We start from the raw sequence: 19,116 nt of genomic DNA, 5'->3' as shown, positions 1-19,116 counted from the left end.
TGCGCATCATTGTGTGCACCAACATGCACTAGTAAAACTGGCGTAAAGTTCTAAAAGAAAACTCAAAAATGTTGCATTCATTTCATTTACATCAAAGTTCCAGTTATTAAATTTGTATGTCATAATAACTCGAAGAAGTGCGACATACTGTATATGAAACATTTTATGTAATCATAGTTAGAAACTTTGATCCAATACAAGTAACACTGATTTAGTTAACAGTTCGCTGTAATCACAGTTGTAATAAATCTGCAAAGTTAGGCTCATAACTGAATGGAATAATTTATTGGGTAGAGCAATCTGCAACTGATTTGTAACATAGGGTGTGCCTTATTTGGACAGGGAGGCATTGTGCTGCAAGTTATAAAATTTTATAGACTGACAGATGGATAGACACAGAAAGGGAGACAACCGGGGCACCTGGCAGACAAGTCGTGCATATGGGGGTATGCATAGTCAAGCGTACGTGCGTGCGCACGCACAAAAGCCATAGTGTCGACTTCCCTTTTGCAGGGAATGCGTGCATAGACAAATGCTCGCATGTGCACCATATGCATGATTATAGCTGTTAAATAATTCAATAAAATCAATGCTCATCCCCATATTGAGGTCTCATTTTATAAAACTAGGTGAATGAAGGGGATGCTGCAAACTTGCAGTTGCAACTAAAAATTCCTTCTACGAGGTGAATGTCGTAGATATACTAGGACGCTGTACTCAAACTTCTAATCATAAATAATCAAAAAACATTTTTAAAAAAAGAGATGTGTTTTGTACCTGACATCAACAGATTGAACAGAACAGAACCGAATCAATCGGAGGATAAAAGTAGTTTTCAATAATTTTGTTCTTTGTGTTACCAGGCGTCCATAATCAGTGAAATCAGCAGCGCCAGTATTGATTTGCGGTGCATGTTAGTACTGAACATTAAAGCCTCAGACTAACTGCTCATGTGTCTGCTATTTTTACCTCAAGAGCTACGAAGTTTAAATGAGATCTTAAATCAGATCAGTGATATCTAATCACCTATCAGTTTAGCAGTATTTTCAGTAATAACCTACAGGTTCGCTTGGAAAAAATTTTTTAATCGTCAAATGTTTACAATATGCTGTAAATATAAGCTCATTTTTGGCAATAACTGTCAAGGATTAGGATTTCGAGTATTCATGAACTGTGATGTTTTTGTGTGAAAGATTTAGTGGGATGATTCAACAAACGTGCGTGTGTGTGTCAAGAATAGTGAAGGAGTTTAGTTTCATTTAAACCAGCAGCCTGTAATGATCTAAAGTCACGTAATGGACACAGTAATACACATACGCGTGCAGACACACACACACACACACATACGCACACCGAATCAGAAATAGAAAATCCAGTGGGCTTAAGTCGTCATTATGAAGAAAAAGTGAAAGTATATATATACTTAAAAAAAAAAAAACGAATGAAAGGGGTCTCTATTCTCTCCATCCCTCACTCACTTTTTCTCCCTCTCCCGCCCACGTTTGGAAAATTCCATGTTGTCATTTGCTAAGACAAGATTCCATGTCAACCAATGAGATTCCAGACCCCCCCCAAAAAAGTCATAGTGGAGAAAAGGGAGAAGGAATGAGTGAGAGTGCTCGAGATGGAGGAGGAAAGGAGAGAAGGTAGTGACAGAGGCAGACGGAGAACCAGTAGTTATAATCGGCTGTTAGGGAGTGTAATGAAACAGCTGTCAGACATATTTAGCTGTCTTCTTCTCTCCTGCTTCTCCATTTGTCTCTCTTATCAAGTCTTTGTCTCTCCTTCACCTTCTCCTCTGCTCTGCCCTCTTTCTTTGATTTGTCTTTCTTAGTCTCTATTACTTTATCTAATCCATTTTTCCAACTTCTCAATTTGCTTCCCGGCTCTCTTTCGCCTCTTTCTTTTTCTGCAGCTCTGTTCTTCAACTTACAATTTTTTCTTTCATCTTGTCCCATTCGCCCTTTGCCTCTTTTCTTTCACTCTGTCCCTGTCTCATATTCTCGGTCATGTCTTCCTGCACATTCTGCCTGGTGAAATTACTTGATGCTTTGCTCTTTGCTAATTGTCTGGGCAGGGTCTGTTGGATGAGATAATTGTTGAATTTCTGTCGTGAGATCACGTACAGTAATGACTCTCATTTAGACTTTAACATTTATTTTCTTTAGCTGAGTTGACGTATACCATCTCACGCTTAATTCTTTGTACAAATATTACTTTTTCCACCCTTTTTGGCAAAATGATTGCCTTACTGTCACTCTTGTTGTTTATGAAAAGAGGAAAGTTCAGATTTTCAGCTGTCCTATGAACTGATTGTAGTTTCTTTAAAAAACAAACAAACAAACACACAGAGAGAAAAAAATCTTTTACACCTTTCATCTTCAAAAATGTCCTTGTACCATCATAAAAAAAACTACAAATTTCCCTTTATCTTAACTTCACTCCCACTTTTAATCCCAATACAGTTTAACCATAAGCATAAAACTAGGCAAATAAATAATTTAAATAGTTTTGCGTGTCTTAAAAACTAATTTCTGTGTTAGATTTTGGGAAAAAATCCCAAACAACAGACAGTATTTGTATAACATAGACACAAACTTGTATCTCTTGTTATTTTAAAAAAAATCCAAGTATGAAAAATATCTAAACATATAGAACCTGTCAAACTCACACAAAAAAACCCCGCATGCTAGCAATCCATTATACTAGGAAACATGACATAAAAGCTGAACAGAACATTCCCCGCTAATCTGTTCTTGACACCAATTGACGTAACTGCCATGCTGCACATTCGCTGATTCTGAGATCTAATTCCTAGTATTGAAACGAAAAACAAGAGCATTGCATCTGTTTGGCGTTCTGTTATCTATGGAGCTTTGCATCTTTGCTCATGTCACATGCAGCATGCAGCTCTGTTACCACACTGCCCATAGTTATCTTAAAACCTCAGATTTAGAGACAAATCTATATTGTACAGTAGGGAGTCCATTGCCACTGTATGGCATGCCAGATTGCCTCATTACTATCATAACGATGAGCACAGTGTAATCACGTACTGTCTAGAGGCTAACTTAATAAAAAAAAAACAGTGCCAGGTTGCTGACTTAGTTATATAAAACCTTGGCCTCGACCCTAAACACTACAGTAGAGCCTAGTAGTTTTGTTATTGGTTGGTTAGTTAGACTTAGAGTTGCCTTTTAATTGTCTACAGTTACATACGGAAAATGATGGATTATGTTCATTGTGGGTTTGAGTAGCTAAGGCATAATTATCCTGCACAGCTCTACGATCGGTGGCTTGTGCCATGTGTCCTTTAAATATCTGCTGCTTAGGAACACAAAAATAACTGCCTTGTATCTAATTTATTTCATGTTTGTCTGTTTTAAGGAAAAGGCAGTATAACCAGTCATTGTCTTTTTTTTTCCCTTCTCTGAATCCTGTAAAGTACTTTAATAAATGTAAAGTTAGCATTAACTTTAACTATTTAAAGAATTATAAAGAAATTCCCGCATTGCTCTTTATTTCACAAGATTAAGAGTCTGATATGTAGTTATTCATTTGCAGCAGCAATTTTAGGAAATGCAGACATCTGGAAATGGAAAATGGACAATAAATAAAAACATCTTTTATTTGCATGAAGCAATAACAAGCAAGCAGACTGCCTCTTAATCAAACTGTTTATGTATTAAATATATATTTTTATTCCTTCTTTATTGTCTTTTTCTTTTCTGCCTATCAACAGGTGACGTTGGGTGGCACGCTCATTGGAATCGGTCGGAAGACCTCGGATTGCCAAGGAAACACAAAGTACTTTCGCTGCAAATTCTGCAACTTCACGTACATGGGCAGTAATTCCTTGGAACTTGAACAACATTTCCTTTCCTCGCACCCAAACAAAGTCAAAACACCGCCAACCACACCCCTGCTGACCACAAATAACCTGGCAACGCACGACAACCAGCTGAAGGGACGGAGTCAAGCCTTAGACGGGGCCGAACGAGTTGCGGTGCGCGCAGAGGACGACTCTTTGGTCGGGTACTTCATCCCAGTTAGGTCTTGTTCGGATTCATCGGGCTGGGTGGGGGAGGTTGGTCGAGGCGCCGTGCAGACGTATTATTGGTGTAAATCCTGCAGCTGGAGTTGCGAGTGGTCGGGGGGTTCTGCAAGGCTTTTAGAGCACTATGAGCAAAGACACAAAATGAACACCGGTGGTACTACGAGCCCCAACAACTCTAATCCTGGTGGGATCGACAGAGAGCGAGAAAGAGGAGGAAGGAGAGATGGAGGAGAGAGAGACCAAATGGTATCAAAAGGCCGCAAAGATCAGCCATCCAATCTCTCCAGCACCAGCCAAGGTAATGAAGATGTATTGGAACGTGGCAGTAAGATGATGTTCGTTACTGCTGGTACAGTGGGGCAAAAAAGTATTTAGTCAGCCACCGATTGTGCAAGTTCCCCCACTTAAAATGATGACAGAGGTCAGTAATTTGCACCAGAGGTACACTTCAACTGTGAGAGACAGAATGTGAAAAAAAAATCCATGAATCCACATGGTAGGATTTGTAAAGAATTTATTCGTAAATTAGGGTGGAAAATAAGTATTTGGTCAATAACAAAAATACAACTCAATGCTTTGTAACATAACCTTTGTTGGCAATAACAGAGGTCAAACGTTTACTATAGGTCTTTACCAGGTTTGCACACACAGTAGCTGGTATTTTGGCCCATTCCTCCATGCAGATCTTCTCGAGAGCAGTGATGTTTTGGGGCTGTCGCCGAGCAACACGGACTTTCAACTCCCGCCACAGATTTTCTATGGGGTTGAGGTCTGGAGACTGGCTAGGCCACTCCAGGACTTTCAAATGCTTCTTACGGAGCCACTCCTTTGTTGCCCGGGCGGTGTGTTTTGGATCATTGTCATGTTGGAAGACCCAGCCTCGTTTCATCTTCAAAGTTCTCACTGATGGAAGGAGGTTTTGGCTCAAAATCTCACGATACATGGCCCCATTCATTCTGTCCTTAACACGGATCAGTCGTTCTGTCCCCTTGGCAGAAAAACAGCCCCATAGCATGATGTTTCCACCCCCATGCTTCACAGTAGGTATGGTGTTCTTGGGATGCAACTCAGTATTCTTCTTCCTCCAAACACGACGAGTTGAGTTTATACCAAAAAGTTCTACTTTGGTTTCATCTGACCACATGACATTCTCCCAATCCTCTGCTGTATCATCCATGTGCTCTCTGGCAAACTTCAGACGGGCCTGGACATGCACTGGCTTCAGCAGCGGAACACGTCTGGCACTGCGGGATTTGATTCCCTGCCGTTGTAGTGTGTTACTGATGGTGACCTTTGTTACTTTGGTCCCAGCTCTCTGCAGGTCATTCACCAGGTCCCCCCGTGTGGTTCTGGGATCTTTGCTCACCGTTCTCATGATCATTTTGACCCCACGGGATGAGATCTTGCGTGGAGCCCCAGATCGAGGGAGATTATCGATGGTCTTGTATGTCTTCCATTTTCTGATGATTGCTCCCACAGTTGATTTTTTCACACCAAGCTGCTTGCCTATTGTAGATTCACTGTTCCCAGTCTGGTGCAGGTCTACAATACTTTTCCTGGTGTCCTTCGAAAGCTCTTTGGTCTTGGCCATGGCGGAGTTTGGAGTCTGACTGTTTGAGGCTGTGGACAGGTGTCTTTTATACAGATGATGAGTTCAAACAGGTGCCATTCATACAGGTAACAAGTGGGGGACAGAAAAGCTTCTTACAGAAGACGTTACAGGTCTGTGAGAGCCAGAGATTTTCCTGGTTTGAGGTGACCAAATACTTATTTTCCACCCTAATTTACGAATAAATTCTTTACAAATCCTACCATGTGGATTCATGGATTTTTTTTTTCACATTCTGTCTCTCACAGTTGAAGTGTACCTCTGGTGCAAATTACTGACCTCTGTCATCATTTTAAGTGGGGGAACTTGCACAATCGGTGGCTGACTAAATACTTTTTTGCCCCACTGTAGATTGTATCTGCTTAAAGCGAAGATAAATGATCGCCCTCAATAAATGAGTCTTCTATTATTATTTGTGGTGCTTGTCACCTCATGTTTGTTTGCCTTGATTATCATAATAGAAATTATACGTGATAATATTTGAATTTCTGCCCAGGTTTTATTTACTTTTGTTCTGCTTTTTGCTCCTAGGAGACCCAAACAGCAGTGATTCAGAAGCAGTTGTGACCAGTTATAACTGTCAGTTGTGTGATTTCCGGTACTCCATGGCCCACAGTGCGGATGTGATCGTAGTAGCACCATTACTACTGCACTACCAGCATAACCACTCCATCCACCGCTGCAGCATTCAACACTGCATGTATTGTCCACAGGGTCTCTGTCAGCCACAAAAACACCTAGGGGAGGTGAGATAAATAAAATATTGAAATATTTATTTGCTTGTTTTGCTGCCTGCTTGTTAATTAGAAGGAAAAAAAGAGCTGTTTTGCAAGCAAAGGAAAAATAAAATGTAATATAGGAACAAGTGTAAAGTTAATTGTTCCAATTTCCTGCCTAGTTAAAATTCCCTTGCTTTCCTCAGTCTACCCACGCATTCTCCCCTCCCTCCTTTTGTGCCAGCTGCCAGCAGTTCTGTTGCAGCTGTTAAAAATGCAAAAAGGATGGTTAACATCCAAAATTGAGGGTGGCATCATTTACTTAATAATGCACATTCATACTGGTACTGCTGGCTTCCACTTCTTTATTAGATTCATAGAAAATACACGGCTACGCCACAGCATCAAAACGAGATTCTTCTTATATCGGCAGTAATCAGTAAAGAATTTGAAGGTTCAAACCACTTTTGCTCTTACCTTTTTTTCTAATTTGTTTCAACAGGTATCCCACCCATTCGCTTGTCGGAAGCCCACCTGCCCCAAATGCTGTTCAAAGTTCCCTCAACTCGCCAAACAGCAGGACGCCATTGGTTCAAAACCTGCTGTCACCACCTCACCCAGCGTGACTCCTCCTAATCCTAGAGGCGACCACAGTGGGATTTCTGGTTCTACTTTTCACCCCTCAAACCCCGCCCATCCTGTTGTCACACAAGGTATTTGGAGGCATATGTTATTTATATATATATAACATTTATCGGAAGCCTGATTCTGGAGCTTTTCCAGCATGACCCTAAATTCTTCGCTTCTTGCTTCTGATTGGTCCCGCTTTCCTGTCGTAGGCGTCACCCACTTGTGTGACCAGTGTGCATTTGCTACCACTGACATTGACGTGTTGCTGCAACACTATGAAAGCTGCCACAACCTGATCAACCTAAAGGGGGCTCCCCCACATGTCAAAGCTGAGGAAGAAGCTGCGGGAGACAAGGAAGGAGGGCGAGGAGGCGCAGGAGAGAGGGAGTACTCATGTACAAAGTGTCACTTCATTACAGAAGTGGAAGAAGAGATTTTTAGACACTACAGGTGAGATTGCATGGTCATTATAATTGTGTTATTTGATAGGATGTATTTTCTTCCCCCTGCCAAATAAGCTAATAAGCTAACAGTGCCCCAGTTGATCCCGGGAGGAGACACAAATCCCTTTGGGGTCATGGTAGGGGGGGCATCTGACTTAAAAGAAATCTGCCAATTCAATCAAACATGCAGAGCTACCCCCTGTGGCCCTTGTAAATAAGAGAGCAGCCAAAGGTAGCTTCTTGATGATGTTTTTTTACATTATGTAGTGTTTTTTTCTGCAAGGGTTGAGCCATTCAGTTTTCCATCTTTTTCAAAAATCTGTGCTTTTTTTTTGCCGTGCATGCAGTCAGTTAACTTTTTAAGACATAGAATCTCATACAGATCGAGTATTTACTTTGATTGAATTCATCATGGGGGAAAAAAAGGCAAGAATCTGAAAAATTTTGTTCAAGTTAGGTGCAAATTCCTGTGCTTTGTTTCAGACCCCTGCGATTCTTCCTTCTTACACTCACTTATCAAGTAAATGTTCAGTGAGAGGAAAAAAAGAAAGAAAATTGTACGCTTAAGTTACTCGCAGACACCATGTTGACATTCTCACCTGGAAGCTGCACAGATATGATCACATATTTATAGCCCGTGTTGCAGATTTTCAAACTGATATTACACACACCCGTCTGTGATGAAGTCCATGAGTCGAATATCTATGAAAGCACCATGTTGTGGCTTATGGGCTGTTTTCTCGAGGGGCAAAAGGCTTTGGCCTTACGTTCACATTAAAGTTACTCCATGTCGTACATTGCTGGAGATTAGACGACTTAAGACGCATTCCTCTTTAAATGCACCTTGGATGCCTGTGAAGCCAAAACCCCAATATTGCAACAAGCTTTACAGTCTTTGACATTTCACCCACGTCTGCTCACTGTCTGAAAGTGAATGGTCAGAAAGGTCCTATTGAGTTTGTCTTGCACTACGTGAAAAAATAAAGTAACAAGGTCTTAATCAAAAAATGAAATCTAGGTTTCAAAAATATTACATTTGTCTCACACTGACAAGTGCAAGAAGGATTTAAGTTTCCCTGAAGGTGGGAATTTTCTCTTTTTATTTGCACAGGTAAATGTATACACTAAATTTATATGTATATTTTCTAAAAAATACCAAAAACTCACTTTTACAGGCTGTAGAGGCTAGACTGGACTCCAGAGCCAATCCTGTCTTCTAGATTCAGATTTAGTGACAGAAAAAGATGAAAGGATGAGTTGGGGTGGGGTGGGGTGGGAAAAAGGGGAGTGGCGTGGGAAAGCTGGGCCCAAAGACACAAAAAACTGGAGATAGTTGTGTGGAGATTTGCAGTTACTAATCTACACTACTGATCGGAATGTTTTATTATATGTTGTCACTTGGCATTGGTATCTAAATCAGGCTAAATTATCAAAGAACAAAGTATCGATAAGCTGTGATTGTTTCTGCTGTCAGGGTTTTAAAACAATATGCTGCACTTTCTTTATTCCCATGAAGAATGGAGATCCTCCTCTCTGAGCCTGTGTGCCTGGGGCAGAGGCAGCTGTCACTCCCTTTAACTGCAGCACCATGCAGCACACACAGGCACAGGGCCTCAAACTCTTTTTAAATGTGGTTGCTCCTCACGAGAAGTGATGCCAAAGACAATTTCTTTCCATGCGAGGGCAGAAACACAAGCAATATGCGAAGATATTAAATGCAGAGGAATTCACAGTTTTCGTCTGCCTAGCTGTTAGTTTTTCTGTCGTTGCCTCAGGTATGTTATGGATACTCAGTGTGTGAGCGTAGAGCCCACACACTGAGATAACTTAATTACACGAAATTGGATTGATGATAAAGCGCACCTTGTGTGTTAAGCTACGGATGGATTCATAAATTCAAGCGCAAATGTTCACAGGAGTATCTGAACGGTTCTCAGTTAGGGTTTTAGAGCACGCACATCGGGAGCACATTCAGAGATGAGCCTTTCCTCAGTCAAAAACAATGCTGTCGCAGTTTGCGGCTCGAGAACTTTTCTCTTTTGACAGCCTGATGAGAACAGCAGATGGCAAGGACCGAAAGACGGGAAGGGAAGAAAGAAGGTTAGAAGAAGGAATGTAAGAGGGAAGGTGAATGAAATACAGAGAGAGAAATTCAGAGAGAAGGGTGCTGAGCAGAGAGCGAGAGCGGGTGACAAAGCAGAGTTTGCAGGGGATTTAACAGTTCATTCACGTCCTTAACAAAATCTAAGCCCTGAATCTTGGAGCTCAAATCAAATAAAAGTGAAATAAAGCCAGAAAGTTTCATGCTGCATCTAAAAACAACCATTTTTTTTTTTTTAATCTGAAGGCCAAGTCTTAGAAAACAAAAAGCAGCATGTAATTATAGGGTGTTCAGATCAAAGGATGCTGCTGTGTAATGCGAAAAAGATTGTCAGCTGAGGGAAGCCAATCAATCCATAAGTTTTATAGATAAACTCTCACCTAGCTGCTAATATACACCTTAAGTACAATCTGATGGCTGACAGTGGTCATGTTAAAATTACACCCATAGCAGCCAGTCACACAGGTTCTTTACCCACATATCAGATATATATGTATTGGTCCGGGTAGAGCCAGTCACAGTAAAAAGGATTTTGTCCACAAATGGGGAGCCAACCAATGGTAAAGCCGCAGTGGACTACACTCACCGGTCATTTTTATTAGTTACACCTTGCTAGTACCACTTTGGACTTCCTTTTGCCTTTAAAACAGCCTAAATTCCGGTGTGGAAACATTCCTCAGTCGACTGCACATCCTGTGATCCGAATCTCCTCTTTCAACACATCCCAAAGAAGCCATTTGAGTAGAGAAGATGTATTGTAATTTTCAAGTTTGAGAGGATTTGAGCATTGATACGATGGGTTATCCTGCTCAAAGGAGCCATCAGAAGATGGGTACACTGTGGTTATAACGTGATGGCCAGCCTGAACCATTGCTACAAGAGCCATGCTTTCCATCCGAATGTTGCAGTAGAAATTGAAACTCATCAGACGAGGCAACATTTTTCCAATTTTCTCTTGTCCAATTTTGGTAAGCCCAGGTGAATTGTCACCTAGGTCACCTGCTTTTAGCCTGCAGGAGTGCATTCAGAGATGCTCTTCTGTATACCTTGGTTGTAACAAGTGGTTATTTGAGTTACTTTTGCCTTCCTATCATTTTGAAGCAGTCTGGCATTTTCACCTACAGCACTGCCACTGATGGGATATTTTACATTTTTTCAGACCACTCTCTGTAAACCCTAGAGATGGTTGTGTGGGAAAGTCCCTGCAGATCAGCAGTTTCTGAAATACTCAGACTAGCCTATGTGTCTCAACAACCGTGCCACATTTAGACACTCTTAAATCACCTTCCTTCCCCATTTTTGTTCCGTTTGAACTTGATCATTGGCTGATTAGACATTTGCATAAACAAGCAGTTGAACAGCTGAACCTAATGAAGTGGCTAGTGAGTCTACAAAACACAAATTGTGCTTCCGGATGCTGCAGAGTGCATTGCTATAATAAGATATTTGGAGAAAAAAAGAGACTTTTTTCCCACTGTCTCGCTGTTTCTTACCCTACTGATGGAACAATGCTGCCATCCTAAAGGAGTCAGAAATCGGAATTTCAGAGTTCCAAGTCAGAATTTGAATCTGGAACTCAGACTGAGGGGCCCCAGTAAGTAAGAGTTAACAATCCAAGATGGCGGCATTGAGTGTAAACATAAGCAAAACTATAAAACTTTGAATCTGTGCTGGCTCTGTTGTGTATTAACTCAGTATAACTCCCCAAATTAGCCACATGCACAGCACTGGTCAGGCTCAGTCCACGGATTCACAGTGCCAGATTTATCAAAACAAGCTTTAGGACATGATTCTAGTGCAAACTAGAAACTGTTTATTACAAATGGATAAATTATTATTAAAATACAGATAGAAGAAGCATATTTTTTATGTCTGCTTCAACATTTCCCGTAGGAAAGTAGTGTTAACAGTGACAGACCCAGTAAATGATGAAATCAGTAGGTATGCCAGTCCACGTGTGGATGCTGATGATAAATCAAGGCTGCTGTGTCGTTCAGCATCTGGAGACATAAGTCTAATGGACACACTATATGCTTTTTCATTCACACGTTCTCACAGATTTCTGCAAATATTTCAGCCTCTGTGATCTGCTAGAGGTGCAGACCTTTTATATATTCTTCAACAGCTAATAAAGGGAGAAAGAGAATATGAGGCAGGATGATGAATAAGATAAGTTTATGTCAGAAGTATATATTTATTTCTGTATTTTCACTTGCTGTTGTATAGAAATCATGCATCAGACGTACAAGACAGCAAAGAGGAATACATAGAGTATTCTGAGAGGTTATATATCGGGACGTGTTGTAAATGTTTGTGTGGGTCTGGATCTGCAATATCTTCTCATTGTTTTCAAATTCACGCCTTAAATGTTTTGTTTTTGTTTTTTCCTGGATGAGGAAATATTATGGTAGGGTTCAAAGCAGAAACCAGAGGATGCGAGTCGCAAAATGGAGAAAAATGACTCTGGATATGCTTTTTTTCCCCTGTTTTCAGTGACTTTTGGTCCGTGTTTATTGTCTGCTATTGTAAAACCCTCACTCTGCTGTAATATGCAGCGATAATAACCTACTGGTGGGAAAAGCCTAAAAGAATAAAACAGGCAGTGTTGGGAAAAGCGGTGTTTTCTTATGACATATGAGTGAAGCAATTAAGCAAGTGTAATTTTGGATTTAAGTGAATTATGTGGTAAATGACGATATTGACAAAGGAATATGAATAACTACAAGATACCAATTGTTAAACTGTGGCCTACCATCATTAATAAATATACCAGCAAAACAATTACATAATCCAAGTGCAGACAAAATGAACAGCTTCATTATTCTGTGAAACATTTATTCATGTGTTGATATATCTGTCTGTGACAGCTGCGGGGCAAACCGAGCCTGCCGAGGTCCACTGTAAACAACACACAAGTTCTTGTTCTAGATGGTTTAATGCTTTGCTTGTTGGCCTGCACAAGAAGCATCACGGCTGTTGTGTGTGCCAGGAAAAAATCTTGACGCTGTGTATCAGATATATCGCTGGTCGCCCTCGCCAGCAGGAAATGAAGGTGGTTTATTGATGGGCGATCCAGTACATGTCATTCAGATTCATTTATGGTCCTCACGATTTTGAAGTAATTCACTGTGATTTAGTGGGGCACTGAGTCACTTTGTTGGCCTCGAGCTCTGTGAAACTCTACCTGAGTGTTTGGGGGAATTTAGGCAGGGGCAAATGCACTTTAGATTTAGTCAGTACAGGGGGTGGATTTTCTTCAAACTGTGAGTGATGAAAATCCTATTGGAATTAATTGTATTTACATTTTAGAGCAATAGATTCAAACATGAACTGACTTTCTTGTTGCCAGTAACAAAACTAGTTACTTAAGTCTTTCCTCTTACGTTCAGCCTTATTAGTGTTACTTTGGCTTCACTGTGACTCATGCACGGTGAAGATAACCACTGATGACGGGATCTCCTTTTCAAAAATGTCATGGTCCTGGGCCATGTGGGCCCAGTATTCTTAGTTTCTTATATTTTTGTATTTCGTTCCTTATTTAGGCCATGTTTCCTAAGTTGTCCTGTTGTGTTGTTCCTTATTTGACTTCCCCTTGTGACTTTTATCCCCTGTGTGCCCCTCTATGTATCTGTGAGCCCTCATCTCCCCTCCTTGTTTCATTCCATGTTTCCCCAGCCCACTATGCCCGCGCTCTCTCTCTCCTCCTGTTTGCACCTGTGTACTTCCTGTTTTACTTTGACAGTCTCCCGTCAGTGTTGTTTACTCCTGCCATGTCTTGTTATGTTTATCTGTGTCAGCTGTGTTCCCATGTGTGGCCACTTCCCCTGATCATCCCTCTTGTGTATTTAGTCTCTGTGTTTCATGTAGTCTGTGTCGCGTCGTCTGTGTTACCACCCCCTGTGTTCCGGATCTCCAGCCATAGCTTTTCCTTAGTTTATGTCCAGTTTAGGTTTCTGTTTGAACTATTACTCTTATGCTGCCCTCACTCTGTTTTGTTCCTTTCATCAGCCAGAATAAAAGGCTCGCTTTTGTTTAACTCCACTCCTGCATCCTCGCTTGTGTTCGCTCCTGGGTCCACCACACACATTTCCGCACGGTCTGCCTCCGCAGACCGTGACAAAAAAAGTCACGTCTCCGATGTGACTTGCAATGCATTTGTTCAGAGAAGGTTTGAGCAACTCAAGAATAAACTGCTTATTTTTGCAATTAGCAGTATTACTTTATGGTTAACATAAAAGCAAACAATATGTACTAGTGTGTATTTTAATGCTGAATATTTTGTTCCTTCTGAAGGTCCGTTTTGTATTCATGAGTAATTTACACACTGCTCTTTTCTCTCGGCAGGCGTGTCCACGCGTGTTGTCGCTGTCGACGTTGCGACTTCACGGCTCCAGATTCATCAGCCCTCCTCGACCATTTCAACTCAGCTCACTGTCACGACTCCTCTCCCTCGTTAGGCTCATTCACGACAACCTCCTTGCCCACCTCACTGACTCCTTCCCTAACACTCTTGGCCAATGGCTGCTCAGCGCCTTCTACTTTAGCCATTAAAGAAGAGAGCAAAGGGGATATCCGCCTCCTCTACTCCCTGGCGCCGCCTGAGGGACGGTTGGCCGAAGGTGGCAGAGAAGAGGCAGGCGGGCTGGTAAAAAGTGAGGGTGTTGAGGAGAAAGAAAGAGAACGGGAAAAGGGCTGGGTTCTTGGTGAGACAAGAGGACTGGGGGAAAGAGGGGGTGAGCAGGCCCACGGCTTACTTTGGGTGCCTAAGGAGCGAATGGGACCTGAAAGAGGTGCAGGAAGTGGGAGCCCATCTCTTTTCACCTCCCCACTGTCGCTGTCTTTTGTCCCAGCCAATCACGAAGTCTCACAGCAGAAAAGAGGCGTGGCCTCACCTAGCATGGTTTACCTGGGAGACACCAAGTCATTTTTGGGAGATACAAAGTCCTTTTTGGCAGATGCCAAGTATGGAGGAGGGAGACCAGGATCAACCGCTTCAGGTGGGGCTGGAGCTGGCGAGAAGCAGAGCCAGATGACCCCCCAGCAGTACACAGGAGGAGGAAGTACTGGTGGTGGTGGCGGAGGTGGCGGAGGACAGGAAGGGAAAGGAGGAGCCAATAAAGAGGAATCCCAGTCCTTGCTAAGGGTAAGGTGGAACATGCAAAAAACCCCTGCTTTTCATCTCATTCTAATGAGATGAAAATCCTTCTTCTTTGTCTCATTTACACCCTGACTTTTGCGTGTAGCTCTCTGAATGGGAGCCTTTGTAGCTAGGCCTCTGTAGCCAGATCCTGCCTGCTGAGAAGCCTTAGTTATCAGGGACCTTCTATTAATACACTTTCATCTTAAACTCATCTTTCCTTTCACTCAGATGTGAGGATTAGATCTCATGCATTGAGCCCATACACTGTAATCTTTTATTCTTCCATCATATTTTGAGGGCTTAAGCAGATTTGGGTTGGCTAGCAGAGTGTGTACCCAAATGCTTGCGTGTGTTCATATCTGTCCCTGTGCATATGATTCCATGACATCATTTCCTTTCCCATAGGCGGCATTCATCTTCTTTAAAAAAATTGAACTCACAACAGTGAGAAAACCACCCGCTGCTATGGAAACGGGGAGGAAAACTGACAGTTCCCATGGCTACCACGTGTCAGTCAGCTCCCTCACCCTACTTTGTGGACCACAATGCTTTTGACTTCACAGTGATGTCATTGACTGGCAGTAACAAACTGTGGTTTGCCTGCACCACAGAGCTTATTGGCTATGATCACATTAGATCAGAATAGACTGAACTTTCTCTCTCTCTCTGTATATATATATAAGTATGAGTTAGTGTGTGTGTGTACGAGTGTGTGTGTGGTGTCAGGGTTTGACTTGGGGCTGCGTAAATAGTAGTATTGAGTGTTAAAGTTGTGTTCTTAGTGTGTGTACGGATATGCTGCTGTGTGATTCGAGTCCATGGGCCCTTTGTAGGACTTGGGGTTTGGCCTTTTGGATGTGTGTGAATGTGTGTTTGTCTGTGTGAGGTGTTGGCAGTAACTTGGCAGGCTGGGCAGGGTGGGGCAGCAAGAGGTTTACTCATTATCGTGGGTGGGGCAGTGTGTCTCTGTGAGAGAGTGGGAGGCTAAGACTGAAAGAAGGAGGCACAGATAGAGAGAACATGCGTGCATGCGTGAGAGAGAACAGTGGAAGATTAAGATAAAAAGACGTAGACGGGAAAAGTCAGACGGAGATAAGAGTATAACAAATCACTCACCCCTTTCTTGCTTGCTCTTTATGGAAAGAGCAGCTAGTCAAGAAAATCTTTTCAAAATTATAAATGTACAGAACAAAAGGAGACTGGTCAATACAGATTTGTAAATTTGGCGAGCACGTTTTTCACTTTCACTCTCACTCAGTGTTATTCTTAACAGTCTGACAGTTTGACATGTATGCTTATTTTAGATATTCACTAATATTATGAAATGTTTTTGCAGAGTCAAATATTCACATTTGAGGCTTTTTAAATCATCATCGTTCCATCAGGATGAATATTATCTCTTTTTTTATACATATTGTATACACATTTCCTCCAAAGCTATGGATATAAACCATTCATCCATTCATTTAGAGGGGGGTCCACCCTGGACCCTGTGACTGCAGGGCCATCACTGAGAGACACACAACCATTCACATTCACATTCAGAGGAGGGCATTGTGGTGGAACAGTGGTTAGCACTGTTGCCCCACAGTAAGAAGATCTTGGGTTTGAATCCACCATCTCGCTAGGGCCTTTCTGTCGAGAGTTTCCATGTTCTCCCCGCGTCTGCATCGGTTCTCTTCAAGTACTCTGGCTTTAGAGACATGCAGTTAGTGGGACTATGTTAAGTGGTGATTCTAAATTACTCAGAGGTGTGAATGTGAGCGTGAATTGTTGTCTGTCTCTAGATGTAAACCAGTAGTTCTCAAACTGTGGGGGTGATGTCGCTCGTGGCGAATAGAGTCGCTGCTGTGGATGTGAGGCAGATAAAGTGCTTAAAGCTCTGTATGGGCAAATGTGGCCTGTGGCTTAAAGTGCGTTAAGTGGTCAGTAAGACCAGAAAAGAGCTGTATAAATGTCAGTCCATTTCCAGGCCTGAAAACGTCTGCGAACCGCTCACTTAAAAAACGATTTGGCTGCTTCAGGTTTGCAATGGCCGACCCATCAGCAGGCCAGTAAGGGTAGCAGCTCATTTTAAATATCTTCTATGTTTTGTGAAGACCAAGTTTCGTATGAGCCATCTCTGACTGTTCCATTTGCATCTGTGCTGCCTATGAGAGCCTAAAGAAAAGAGCAGATGTTTACATAAACAGACAAAGACCCAGAGTGAATCTTTGAAGATGAAAACAACTAAAAAAAGAATAAAAGGAGATGAGAAACAAGCAGTTTATTAGAGACGAAGCTGAACACGACTTACACGGCACACATAGACACATGGGCTGGAGTTGACTCATCACTGGGCGGGGTGAGGGAGGGGCACTAATGCAAAAAAAAAAAAAAAGAATCAGAAATAGCTTTGAACACACACAAAAACAAACTTTTGGTGTAATTTAAATGTGGCATGTGGACTCAAGAGGGCAGAGTCTGTTAAAAATCCATCCAAAATCCAAATAGTTCAAGAGGAGGCGGAAGGCAGTGATTGAGGGATGCAGGGAGTGATTTAGTAGGGAGGAAGTATATGATTAAAACCCGGCAAATATGGAAACAAATGGCCAGTCATATTTCATCCCAACCTGTGTGCGTTTGTGAGAGTGTGTGCATGTGGTTCTGTGGTTTTTGTATGTTTCCCTCATCCTTACTTGTTCTTTCTACTGTCCGCTGCATCGATCTGTCTTCCTCCTCCTTTTTCCTCTCGTTCTTTTTCTTTCATTTCCCTTCTTTTCCTCAAAGGACAACTCGCCCAATACGCGGGGATCGACACACACCTCACGCACACAAAAGCCATCAGATGTGCACAAACGCTCCCACGCAGGTGTGCACTCACACATACACATAAAGAACCCACAGTTCTTAGTATTCCGGTTTTGTGAGGCTTTTTGCTCGGTGGAGGGGAGAGAATATTTTCTTTTGAAAGCCCTGATCTATAATTGCCGCACAGCATTGCCTTGTTGAGACATTGGCCCACTATTGGCTTTGTTTTCATAGTGATTTATTACATTGAAGACATTTTCTCAGTCTGAAATGTTATTTTCTAGCTGTTTTACTGACTGTATGAGACAAGGATAGAAAGCGAATGAGGTTTAGAGATGAAATTAAGCTAAAAGCTCGGTTGATGTTTGAGTTTATAAATGGAACGAGGCAGACTTTGTGTAATGGCGGTTTTTCCAGTTAAGTAGGGCTGAGAAAGGTTTGCCTCCGAGCCAAACATATGTGAACATATGTAGATATACCCGAACATGTGTGACTCTGTCCAAAACGTACATCATCTCATAAATTCCAGCTTGTGTTTCCGAGGGGAATTCCACCTCAAGGACGACACGGACTGCATAAATGCACATAAGCAAAAGAAAGTGTGGATTTGGCCTTACAAACACAGTGTGGTCATATTGCAGTATTGAAACACGGGCATTTGAGGTTTTAAAAGTCCCATGCGTGACATTCAATTCCATGTGAGAGACAGAGAGAGAAAATAGAGAGACCGAACTGAGAGAGATAAACGGGAATGTGTGCTTTCAGCAGATCAGAGAAGAGTTTCATTAAAGTTTCTCTCGTTTACATTTCTGCCCGATGGAGCTAATTATGTTTAAAGGACGCACACGCTCACACGCGCTCGCGCACACACACAGACTAGACACACACACAGACACAGAGCTGTAATTCCATAAAGTTCTCATTACTTGGCTTTCAATTTTCTTTTATCCTTTCTTTCTGTTTCTTTCCTTCCGCGTACATTTCGGTGTACACGTGTGTCTGCGTGCTTACCCCTGCTTGTGTACTTAATTACGTGCATTGTGTCTCCATTTGCATTCCGAGCACTTGTGTGTGCGCGTGTGTGTTTTGCGAGGAAATTAAAGCGTGAATTTAACGTATTTTCTGTGCTGATAATTTAGCATCCCTTTATATCCGCTACAGGAAATTATAGAGCTTATGTTTGAGTCAGTGTGTGTGTGTGAGAGAAACTGTGTGTTTGTCTGAGCCTGTGCGTTTGTATTCTTAATGCTTTTTAAAATCAAAAACTGAGTAAAAATTGTGTTCTTTGACTTATCTGTGTTATCTGAATATTATCTTTGTTTTAGAGCTTTTTTTGTCACTGTGCTTTTCGCTCTCTACAAATACCCCTCAGAGTGAACTTCAAATTGCCTTTGATATAAAGATATACTTTACCGTTCCTTCTCGAGAACTTGTGTACCTTTGTTTACCTCATGGAACATCCCTTGAGAGTCGAGAAAAGTACTTTAAAAAGTGGTTTCATTTTAAAGCCGGAAAACTTGTCTAGGAGGTGAGAAACACCTGAACAACCCTGTTTAGTTATAAACCTATCCAGTCATTGCCCATTGTTTTCTAGCTGGATGCTAGTGGACATTCTGGTTGTGTGCATAAC

The 19,116-nt window shown here is 41.9% G+C and overlaps 1 protein-coding gene and 1 long non-coding RNA gene across 5 annotated transcripts in view; both read left to right on the top strand.

Moving 5' to 3' along the window:
* LOC308384407 overlaps nucleotides 1–19,116 on the top strand; it is a 373,851-nt gene that overhangs the window by 242,041 nt on the left and 112,694 nt on the right. The gene's annotated exons all lie outside the window — the stretch shown is intronic.
* The window catches only part of trps1 (trichorhinophalangeal syndrome I), a 118,314-nt gene that overhangs the window by 52,636 nt on the left and 46,562 nt on the right, over nucleotides 1–19,116 (top strand). For all 3 annotated transcript variants that reach the window (XM_080862943.1, XM_080862944.1, XM_080862942.1), the window contains exons 5-9: nucleotides 3,743–4,355; nucleotides 6,198–6,412; nucleotides 6,885–7,095; nucleotides 7,222–7,462; nucleotides 13,901–14,699. In XM_080862943.1, coding sequence (XP_080719069.1) covers nucleotides 3,743–4,355; nucleotides 6,198–6,412; nucleotides 6,885–7,095; nucleotides 7,222–7,462; nucleotides 13,901–14,699 — 2,079 coding nt within the window. The remainder of the gene's footprint in view (nucleotides 1–3,742; nucleotides 4,356–6,197; nucleotides 6,413–6,884; nucleotides 7,096–7,221; nucleotides 7,463–13,900; nucleotides 14,700–19,116) is intronic.

Source organism: Rhamphochromis sp. 'chilingali' (assembly GCF_963969265.1).
Source record: "Rhamphochromis sp. 'chilingali' genome assembly, chromosome: 17".
Taxonomy (NCBI): domain Eukaryota; kingdom Metazoa; phylum Chordata; class Actinopteri; order Cichliformes; family Cichlidae; genus Rhamphochromis; species Rhamphochromis sp. 'chilingali'.
The sequence above is the reverse complement of the archived record's forward strand: the minus strand, read 5'-3'. Positions and strand labels throughout refer to the sequence as shown.